This window comes from Cicer arietinum, chromosome 3 (genome assembly GCF_000331145.2).
Source record: "Cicer arietinum cultivar CDC Frontier isolate Library 1 chromosome 3, Cicar.CDCFrontier_v2.0, whole genome shotgun sequence".
Lineage (NCBI taxonomy): Eukaryota > Viridiplantae > Streptophyta > Magnoliopsida > Fabales > Fabaceae > Cicer > Cicer arietinum.
In genome coordinates, this window is record NC_021162.2 from 41971748 (window position 1) to 41983899 (window position 12152).

Consider the following 12152-nt stretch of genomic DNA (forward strand, 5'->3'; position numbering starts at 1 on the left):
AGGGGTATGAGCTATGTCTGATAGGTCTCATAGCCCCGGTGTATTTTGTTGTTTAAATACTTTGGATTTTTGTTTCAAAAACTATTTTCGCTGCTTGTAAATATTGTTGACTTTTATCATTGTGTTACGATTTAAATATTTTATCCAAAAGTATTTCTTTCTTTATTTTTGAAATTTGATTTTTGGAAGAAAAAAAACAGGCTGTTACAACTAGCCTCCTAGGTTGAACCCCCTATCTGAAAAAGAAAGGGTGATCATGTTCATAAACACTCTTCATCCTCCGTTTTATGAAAAAATGATAGGAAACGTCTCATCAAATTTTTCAGATCTCGTCATCATAGGTGAAAGAGTAGAAATTGGATTGAAAAGCAGAAAGATTGCTTCTGGGTATACCAGATTAAATAATACAAAAAAGTTGCCAGTAGGTGCGAATAAGAAAAAAGAGGAAGAAAGCCATTTGGTGACGTCAAACCCAACTAATCCTTCTTTTGTGCATTACCCATACGCCACTGCAACTTCACAAAACTCAGGTACCCTAAGTCAACACTTACAAGGAATCAAGATTCATATGAGAGTCGGGGAAGAAACTATCGTGAGAGGAAGTTCGTACATATCGACTCAATCCCTATGACTTATGCAGAATTATTACCGCATCTGGTTAGGAATTCTATGGTTGCACTATGTCCAGGAAAACCTATAGAACCACCCTACCCTAAAGGATATGACTCGAACGCCTTGTGTGATTACCACTCTGGGGCTATAGGACACTCTACTGAAAATTTCCTAGCTTTAAAATTTAAGGTGCACGATTTTCTTAAAGTTGGATGGTTGAATTTCAAAGAAAATGAGCCTAGTGTGAAAAACGATCCCCTACCAGTCCATGGTGGGCCAATAATGAATGCAATCGAAGAAAATCACCAATTAATAAAGGAGGTCGAGAAAATTAAGACCCTGATGGGACTGATTTTCTATGAGTTATGTAAATTTGGGTTAATCCGAGGAACTGTCGATGGGAAAGCAAGATGCAATTTCCACATCAGTGAAGATCATTCCATGGAAGAAAGCAATGAGTTTAAAAAAAACTTCAAAAATTGATAAACACATGCACTGTTCAAATAGGTCGTTGGGAAAGGGATGACGGTATGATTGCAACCCAATCAGAAGAAATACTTGGCATAACCATCCCAAAGCCATTGGTCATTCATTTCACTAAGGAGGAAAGTATGAATGCCCCCGGTGATCTGAGGACCTTAATAGTTCAGATACAAAGCTCTTTTCCATATAAAAACAACAAAGTGGTACCTTGGAACTATAATTAGAGGTACATCTGGCTGAATAGAAGAACATAGATGTTTCTAGCTCTAAAACTAACATTGCCACGAACATTTTAGGGATAGGAGGAATGACTAGAAGTGGTCAGATAGACTCCCTAGGAAAATCACAAAAAGAAATAATAGTGGCGTCTGAGAAGGCATACACAGATAAAGGGAAAAAGAAAGTAATTGAAGAAGTCCAAAAAGAGAAAGTAGAAAATGAGAAAGGGGTTTCTAATGAAGAAGCTAGGGAGTTTCTCAAAATCATCCAACACAGTGAATACGAAATAGTCGACCAACTCAACCATATTCCCACAAGGATTTCATTGTTTTACCTACTGTTGAATTATGAGTCCCACCGGAAGCTATTAATGAAAATCCTAAACGAGCCTCATGTCACTCACGACATCACCTTGGACAAATTTGGAGGCATCATAAATAACATCACTGCCAACAACCACCTAATTTTCACAAATGATGAGCTATCGATCAAAGGGAGAGGGGATAATAAAGCACTACATATATTAGTAATGTGCTTCGACCATATAATATCAAAGGTCCTCATTGACAATGGCTCCTCGTTGAATGTCATATCAAAATTGAAATTAGCAAAACTACCTTGTGATGGTACATATATGAGACCAATCCCCGTGGTTGTTAGAGCTTTTGAGGGGAGTCGCAGAGAATTAATGGGGGAAATCGAACTCCCAGTTCAAATAGGCCCAGTCACATTTGAAATCACGTTTCACGTGATGGATACTGTACTCGCCTATAGTTGCTTATTGAGAAGGCCATGGATCCATTCTTCCGGAGTAGTGCCATTAACCTTACATCAAAAGCTTAAGTATATGGTAAATGACCAATTGGTAATCATGTCAGGAGAAGGAGACTTGTTGGTGAGTAAGTTGTCCACCACACCTTATGTTGAGACAGCAGAAGAAGCTCTAGAAACTGTCTTCCAAACACTAGAAATCATGGACACCGCTTATGTCGAGACGACACCTATAGAACCACATATGTCAAACATTGCTATAATGGTGGCTAAGTTCATGTTGAGCAGAGGACACCATCCATGGCGTGGGTTGGGGAAGGATGAAGAATGGCTCAAATAACCGGTGGAACTTCCTGAGAATAGAGATAAGTGGGGTTTAGGGTATAAACCAACTAAGGCTGACAAACCGAGAACAGTCAAAGAGAAAAAAGATTAGCTCGGATTGAAAATCGAGAACCAAGAATCGAAAAGATTCCCATATGTGACATTCGACAGAATTTCCAAAGTGCAAGACCAACAAGTGAGATCAATATTGCGGCAGCTGAAGATGACATATTTGATGGGGAGGCTAATTGGATTCATCCATGTGGTGTAGGAGCAGAAATCAGGAATTGGAAAATAGTCAAGTCGCCTATAATATTTAACACAATCCCAATGTAATTCTAAAAGCATTATTATTGTTATTAAGACCTTAAGATGCTTCATTATATTTAGGATGGACACAATGTTGTTTTCTCAATACTTTGAATTTCAATAAATGCATTCTCATTTTGTTTTCTTATTGTTATTTCTTACCACTCTCATATTTTAATATTCATTCGCCAATATTTTTTTCTTCTTCTTATCCTAGCCTTGAATCTTGCAGATTTGGGAATAGTTCATTCAGAGACGACTGTAGTAAGATCTCGCCGCATAATTTTGATCATCTTATTAGTCAGAGAGAAAAAGATAATGAAGAAGATTATGAATCCCCTCTAGATTTGTTAAGATCGATAGAACAGGAAGCCAAGGGTATCATGCCCTTTGAGGAACCGATATAAATTGTTAGTCTAGGGACATAAGAAGGAAAGAAAGAAATTAAGGTTGACACCATCTTAAAGAAAGAAGTATATCACAAACTAATCCAACTCCTACAAGAATACAAAGATGTTTTTGTCTGGTCATATCAAGATATGCCTGGATTGGATTCTAGCATAGTGGAGCATAAATTCCCCTTAAAACCCGATTTTTCTCAGGTCAAACAAAAATTAAGGCGAATGAAGCCCGATATGTCATTAAAAATCAAGGAAGAAGTACAAAAACAATTTGACACAGGGTTCCTTGTTGTGGAAAATTATCTCCAATGGATAGCCAATATTGTACCAGTGCCAAAAAAGGATGGCAAAGTACGAATGTGTGTCGATTATAGGGACCGTAATAAAGTCAGTCCTAAAGATGATTTCCCGTTATCTCACATCGATATTTTGGTTGATAATACGTCCCACCATTCACCCTTTTCCTTTATGGATGATTTCTCTTGGTATAATCAAATTAATATGGCAATTGAAGATATGAAAAGAAAAAAACGACTTTCATCACCCCTTGGGGAACATTTTGTTACAAAGTAATGTCTTTTGGTCTGAAGAACACTGGGGCAACCTACCAAAGAGCTATGGTAACCCCGTTCCATGACATGATACATAAAGAGATAGAAGTTTATATAGACGACATGATTGCTAAGTCACAAATAGAAGAATAACATGTTATTGATCTAAAGAAACTCTTTGACAAACTTAGAAAGTTTAAGCTAAAGCTTAATCCTTCCAAATGCACTTTCGGTGTGAGATTGGGCAAAGTATTGGGATTTATGGTTAGTAAAAAAGGAATAAAGGTTGACCCCGATAAGATTTGAGCCATTTCAGAAATGTCTCCCACGAGTACAAAAGAGAAGTTTGCGGTTTTCTTGAGAGACTAAATTATATTGCAAGATTTATATCACAACTAACTACTACTTGTGAATTGATATTTAAACTTTTTCGGAAAACAGTTATGTGGAATGAAGAATGTCAAAACGCATTTGAGAAAATCCAACAATAATTGCAAAAGCCTCAAATTCTAGCCCCACCAGTTTCGGGCAGGCCTTTGATTATGTATCTTACAGTCCTCGACGGGGCCATGGGATGCGTTCTGGGGCAACACGATGAAACATGAAAAAAGGAGCATGCCATTTACTATCTAAGTAAAAAATTTACAAATGTTGAAACAAGATATACAATGTTAGAATGTACTTGTTGTGCCTTAGCCTAGGCGGCTCATCGCTTGAGGAAATACATGCTTGGCCATACAACTAACTTGATATCCAAAATGGATCCAATCAAGTACATTTTTGAAAAGCCTGCTCTCACAGGGCGAATTGCTCACTAGCATGTGATGTTAGCAAAATATGATATCACCTATGTTACTCAGAAATCCATCAAAGGGAGTGCCTTAGCAGATTATCTAGCTAATCAACCTATGGATGATTATAAGTTAGTGCAATGAGAATTCCTAGATGAAAGCATCATGGTTTTGTCTGAAGAATGTGATGATGGAAAATGGACCTTGTTGTTCACCGGGGCCTCAAACATAATGGGGCATGGGATTGGGGTTGTTTTAATATCTCCCAAAAAAGGTTCATACCTATCACAACGCGTTTGTGTTTTGATTGTACTAATAATATAGCAGAATATGAAGCTTGTGCCATTGGAATTGTGGCGGCTTTGGAATCAAAAGCGAAAGTTCTAAAAGTATATGGAGATTCAGCCTTAGTCATAAATGAGCTTAACCAAGAACTTGAAACTCGAGATAAGAAGTTAATACCTTATTTTACCTAAATAAAAGAATTGTCTTTAGAATTTGACAAAATCACTTTTCACCATGTCCCTCGAGAAAACAAACAATTGGCTAATGCTTTGGCTACTTTATCCTCTATGTTCCAAATAAATTGAAACGAGGAAATCCCATTAATTAAAATGGAGAGTCGAGATCATCCTGTCTATTGCCACGTAATGGAAGAAGAAACCGACGGGAAACCGTGGTATCACGACATCAAACATTATCTTTTAAATAGAGATATTCCTCTAGGAATATAGGAGAATGAGAAAAGAACTTTGAGACGGTTAATCGCAAGCTTATTTGTGAACAAAAATATTTTGTATAAGAGGAATCACAATATGGTACTCCTCAGATGCATTGATGTCAATGAGGCGAAAGAAATTCTACAAGATGTCCACGATGGCTCTTATGGAATCCATATGAATGGAAATGCCATGTCTAGAAAGATTCTTCAGGTCAGGTATTACTGGCTCACCCTAGAAAAAGATTGTTTTAATTATGTAAAGAAATGTCATAACTGTTAAATATATGCTGATAATATCCACGCCCCACCAATGCCCTTGAACACCCTTTTAGTGCCCTGGCCGTTCTCAATGTGGGGCATAGACGTCATCGGAATGATCGAACCAAAAGCATCAAATGGACACCGCTTCATCTTGGTGGAAATTGATTACTTTACCAAATGGGTAGAGGTCGCTTCATACGCCAATGTAATAAAAAATGTGGTAGTCAAATTCATAAAAAGGGAATTAATATGTCGTTATAGTCTACCAAGAAAGATCATTACTGACAATGCCACAAATCTGAATAATAAAATGATGGATGAATTGTGTGTCACCTTTAAAATTCAACACCACAACTCGTCCCCGTACATACCAAAAATGAATGGTGCAGTTAAAGCAGCAAATAAAAACATCAAAAAAAATATTCAGAAAATGGTTATAACATAAAAAGATTGGCATGAGATGTTGCCGTTTGCACTACACCAGTATCGCACTTCGATACGCACTTCAACTGGGGCAACCCATTTTTCCCTAGTATATGGGATGGAGGTTGTGCTACCCATTGAAGTAGAAATCCCCTCGTTAAGAGTATTAATGGAAGCCAAACTAGAGGAGTCGGAATGGGTACAAACACGTTTCGATCGATTGAATTTAAATGAAGTAAAAAGGTTGGCTGCCTTATGCCATGGGCAATTATATCAGAAAAGATTGAAAAAAACGTATGAGAAAAAAATACGTCCTCAAGAATTCTGAGAAGGAGACCTGGTGCTTAAAAAGATCTTACCCATTCAAAAGGATTGTCGTGGGAAATAGACTCCTAACTTTGAGGGCCCATATGTCGTGAATAAAGCTTTCTCATGTGGAGCTTTGATCCTTACGAATATGGATGGAAAAGATTTAGTTCTCCATGTAAACTCAAACGCCGTAAAAAAATATATGCTTAAATAAGGAATACCCGTTAGATTGAAAATCTGAAAGGGCAACCTAAGCAAAAGTTAGGATACAAAAAAAAAAATAATGATTACCCGCTAGGTTGAAAACCTGAAAAGGCGACCTATGCAAAAATTAGGGTATAAAAATTAAATAAAAAAAACTCCACTAGGTTGAATATCTGAAAGGGCGACTTAAGCATAAATTAGGGTAAAAAAAAAACCCACTAGATTGAAAACCTGAAAGGGTGACTTAGGCAAAAATGAGGGTACACAAAAAATATTTGTTGGATTGAAAACCCGAAAGGGCGACCTGAGAGAAGAAGAAAAACAACAAGAAAAACAAAGAATATACATTCGAAAAGACATGATCAACAATATGGATCGAATTATGGAATGAGAAGTTAGTACAATCTGCCTTTGAATTACTAGTAACCAAGTTGGGTCTTCCACCCATTTCTTTTGTTTTATCTTATGTATATTCTTTTTTTACGACGAATATTGAATCTCAATATATTGATGCATACTGTTATCATCTTTATAATTAAACTCTCTTTCCTGAATGCATTTTATGATTATAATGTATTGGAAAGTAAAACATATATTGTTTACAGTACAAGGCAGACGACAACATAAAATCCAACTTAAGATCACAATATTAATTCTTCTTCTTCAAAAAAAAAAAAGAGAGAAAGAACGAAAGAGAAGGAAAAAATAGAAGAGGACAAAAAAGAGATCAAAGATATCAAGGTCAAGAAGAAATTATAAGTGTTTGTTCTCATTCATGATTAGAATGGTCGTATCTAATAAAAATATTAATAAAAACCAACATATTCATTCATGACATTCTATAAATTTAAAGTCGAGAAAACGATTCGTACCTGAAGTCGAGAAAACAACCAGCATATTGAAGCCGGGAAAATGACTCTCATCCGAAGCCGAGAAAACAACCCGCATGTTCAAGCTAGGAAAACGACTTGCACCCGAAGCCGAGAAAACAACCTGCATATTGAAGTGGGGAAAATGACTCGCACCCGAAGCCTAGAAAACGACCTACATATTGAAGCTGGGAAAACAACACGCACCCAAAGCCGAGAAATCGACCCGCATGTTGAAGCTGGGAAAACGACTCGCACCCGAAACTGAGAAAACGACTCCATGTTGAAGCCGAGAAAACGACTCGCACCTCAAGCCGAGAAAACGACCCGCATGTTGAAGTCGGAAAAACGACTCGCACCCAAAGCCGGGAAAACGACTCGCAACTAAAGCCGAGAAAATGACCCGCGTATTGAAGCCAGGAAAACGACTCGCATCCGAAGCCGAGAAAAGGACCCGCATGTTGAAGCCGGGAAAACGACTCGCACCCGAAGCCAAGAAAACGACCCGCATGTTGAAGCCAGGAAAACGACTCACACCCGAAGCCGAGAAAACGACTCGCATGTTGAAGTCGGGAAAACGACTCGCACCCGAAGCCGAGAAAACGACTCGCATGTTTAAGCCGGGAAAACGACTCGCACTGAAGCTGAGAAAATGATTCGCATCCAAAGTTGAGAAAACGGGTAGTATCTTGAAATTGGGTAAAAGACTTTCAAGAAATTTACACTATTTTCTAAAATAAAAAAAAAATATTTAATTGAGTAAATGAATTGATGGTAATAGAAATGATTATAATGACCATCATTTGATTGAAAAGAAACCGAAAATAAATGAATCAATGGTAATAAAAATCAGTATAATGGTGATCAATTGAATAGAAAAGAAACCATAAAAAACGAATCAATAGTAATAAGAATCAGTATAATTATAGTCAATTAAATGAAAAGAAACAGATTAATGAAAATCAATTGACAATTATTCTCTTGTCTTTTGTAATCTACACCCAAAAAGTCTATAAATAGTCTACAACAAGAGTAGAAAAGGTGAGCACAATTGTGAACAAAATTTGAGAGCACAAAAAAAAAAAAAAGAGATTAATAGGCAAAAGAGGAGAAGAGAATCTGATCTTGAGAAACTTGGTCTAGCAAGAAAACAATTTAGCAGTAAGGTATCACTTTCTTATTGTTTTTCTCTAATTTTCTGCTTTATTAGTCTTTGTATTGTATCTTTTAAATTTGTTTTTTTTTTCTTTCTATTTTTTTTTATAAAAAGTAAACTCATATGTTAAGCTTTCATTTTTTTAAAAAGTTGTTTATTCCTAAAATTGTTTTCTTTGCAACACAAAATAATAATAAAAATATAACTAATTGATGTTTATAAACTAATAAAAATAAATTTCACCCTATTGTAATATAATAGAAAACTCATATCACGTCTTTATCAAATAATAAAAAAAAAATCATAGCAACGAATAAATAGTTTTTTTCCTTAAAATTAGAATTAATGATCGCGGCTGCCGGATGAAATTCATCCTCGCTCGTCATGCCACATCATTCACCCTTAATCGTTGATGGCCTTTGTGTTGCGACAAATCCGACAACGTACGAGCAAATCCTTTAACAGACTACGTCACCGTTGCGTCCCTGTCTCGTTCACATACCGCCACATTACGTTATTTTCTAACAAAAAACCAATTTTTCTTTAATTGCAAGCAAAAATAAAAAGGTATAATCCGTGAATAGACATCTCACCTATTTTTTTCGTTATTATTATTATTATTATTACATTTTTATTTTTGGATACGTATATAACAATTATTATAATAAAAAATAATTAAAATAAAGTAATAATAAAATTGGACAACACATAAATATTTTCTACCCAAGAACTACGTGTACTTTGATTTTTCTATTGCACCTAGGGATACGTATGAGTAAAATTTTTCCCTTGTCAAACCAAATTAATAAATTTTTTTTTCTTTTATTAATGTAAATAATTTATTTTCTTTTTTTATATTATTTTTTAGGAGTAAAATAAATAAATAAATAATATGTATACAATTAATTATAAGGTAATTGTTTTAACGGAGGATGTAGGGTAATATTATTTTCCCTATTTGTAATCGACTCCCGAATCCATTTTTTTGGTTAAATAACTTTATTATAGGTTTTATCTAATTTTTCCTTTAAAAAAAAAAAAATTGGTGGCAACTTCTTTTTTTGCGGACAAATCGGACGCGACAAACTCTAAACATTTTAATTTCAATCTAATTTTTTGCTCAAACTCTTTAACTTAGTTAAAATTTAAATCTTTTCACAACTTTAACAACTCTAAATTTTTTTTTTTTTGAAATTTCAACTTCATTTCAAACTCATTTATTTGAAAATAACTCATTACATAACTCAAACATATCAAAAATCAATTTTTTTCTTTCTAACCATAAAAATTATCAACAACAACAACTACAAATGATTTATTAAGAACTAAAAAATTTCACTCATCGCCTCCACTGTATAAAGTTCTACGAATTTAGAAAGAAAAAAATGAAGTGTCTCACCTCAAATAAATTAGCTCACAAGCACCACCTTGTAGAGGATAACAACTTTCCTTTCTAATACTTCTTGAGTGGAAGTTTAGATCTAATAGAAAAATGAGGGTTTGTATTTTGTTTTCAAATTACCGACACACTAAATTATTATTACTATTGCTAGGAAAAGAAAAAAGAAGCAGAGGTGGGTTCGTTGGCTTTTAAAGGCTGGGTTCCTTCCCTCTTTTATTTTTTATTATTTTAACTTTAACATTAAGCCTCAAATGAATGACTTTGTTTCCTTTTGATCAATAATTGCAATAAGCCAATTTTACTCAATTTTATTGAACATTAAACATTAAAAAGATACAACCATAGCACACCAACCTAAGCCAACAACATAAACAAGAAACAAAACATCCTAAGTGAGCCCTTCTAACACAACCATACTATATACACATTACAACATTACAAATCCCATTTTTTACCATACACGAAGGGAAAAAAAACTCATTAGAAACATCTAAGTGAACCATTTCACTTTCATTTTCTCTTTTCCCAATTTTGTCTTCATCCTATCAATTTTAAGCTTGTCAAAATCCTTCATACACATTCACTTAGAACATCTCCGTAATTGACGCCTATTTTTCTTGTATCATATATACATCCTTATGGGTAATTAACAACCACACACATATATCATCCCATGCCGAGAAGAAGCCATGGATGAACAAACTCCATTACTTGACATTACCAAATTCCAAACTTGTGTTACACACTTTCTACGTATTGCAAGGTTCAACTTGTCAGTCTTCCTTCTTTTTCGCATCACAACAGGAGCAAAATGAGCCACCACAATCACCGAACACCACTGGACACCAACCAATCTTCCTTCTTCACGTCACGTTTCAACATTCTTCTTCGTGTCACGTGTTTTGAAATCCCAAAACCCCTAACCTCACTCGCCGCGCCATATCATTCACCCCCAACCTTTGATGGCCTTTGTGTCGCGACAGATCCGACAACGTACGAGCATATCCTTTAACAGTCTGCATCACCGTTGCATCCATCTGTCTCATTCACATATCGCCACGTTACATTATTTTCTAACAAAAAGCCTATTTTTCTTTAATTTAAAGCAAAAATAAAAAGGTATAATCCGTGAACAAACATCTCACCTATTTTTTTCGTTATTATTATTACATTTTTATTTTTGGATACGTATATAACAATTATATTATAATAAAAAATAATTAAAATAAAGTAATAATAAAATCGGACAACACATAAATATTTTCTACCCAAGAACTACGTGTGTTTTGATTTTCCTATTGCACCTGAGGATACATAGGAGCAAGGTTTTTTCCTTGTCAAAACAAATTAATAAAAAAATATTTTTTCCTTTTATTAATGTAAATAATTTATTTTCTTTTTCTATAGTATTTTTTAGGGATAAAATAAATAATTAAATAAATAATATGTATACAATTAATTATAGGGTAACCGTTTTAACGGACAATGCAGGGTAATATTATTTTCCCTATTCGTAATCGACTCCCGAATTCACTTTTTGGGTTCAATAACTTTATTTTAGGTTTTATCTAATTTTTTCTTTAAAAAAAAATAGAATTGGTGGCGACTTATTTTTTCGTGGACAAACCGGACGCGACAAAATCTAAACATTTTAGTTTCAATCTAACTTTTTGCTCAAACTCTTTAACTTAATTAAAATTTGAACTTTTTCACAACTTTAACAACTCTAAATTTTTGTTTTGTAAAATTTCAACTTCATTTCAAACTCATTTATTTGAAAATAACTCATTACATAACTCAGACACATCAAAAATCAATTTTTTTTTTCTAACCATAAAAATTATCAACAACAACAACACCCCAACACAACAACAACAAATGATTTATTAAGAACTAAAAATTTTTACTCATCCCCTCTACTGTATAAAATTCTACGAATTTAGAAAGAGAAAAAATGAAGGAAGTAAGTGTTTCACCTCAAATAAATTAGTTTACAAGCAGCACCTTGTAGAGGATATCAACTTTCATTTCTAATACTTATTGAGTGGAAATTTAGATCTAGTAGAAAAATGAGAATTTGTATTTTGTTTTCAAATTACCAACACACCATATTATTATTACTATAGAAAAGAAAAAAGAAGCAAGGAAGAGAAAGAGGGCCGACCCAAGAAAAGGAGGAGGGTTCGCTGGCTTTTAAAGGCTGGGTTCCTTCCCTCTTTTATTTTATTTTAACTTTCAACATTAAACCTCAAATGAAAATGACTTTGTTTCCTTTTGATCAATAATTGCAATAAACCAATTTTACTCAATTTTATTAAACATTAAAAAGATACAACCATAACACAC

General features: G+C 34.4%; 1 protein-coding gene across 1 annotated transcript; it reads left to right on the forward strand.

Annotated features, from left to right (window-relative positions):
• Positions 1 to 295: 295 nt before the first annotated feature.
• LOC140919766 (uncharacterized) lies at positions 296 to 3125 on the forward strand. The gene is made up of 6 exons (XM_073366401.1): positions 296 to 530; positions 641 to 883; positions 1120 to 1236; positions 1392 to 2394; positions 2502 to 2741; positions 2951 to 3125. The coding sequence occupies exons 1-6, from the start codon at positions 296 to 298 to the stop codon at positions 3123 to 3125; spliced, it is 2013 nt and encodes a 670-aa protein (XP_073222502.1).
• The last annotated feature ends 9027 nt before the right edge of the window (positions 3126 to 12152 follow it).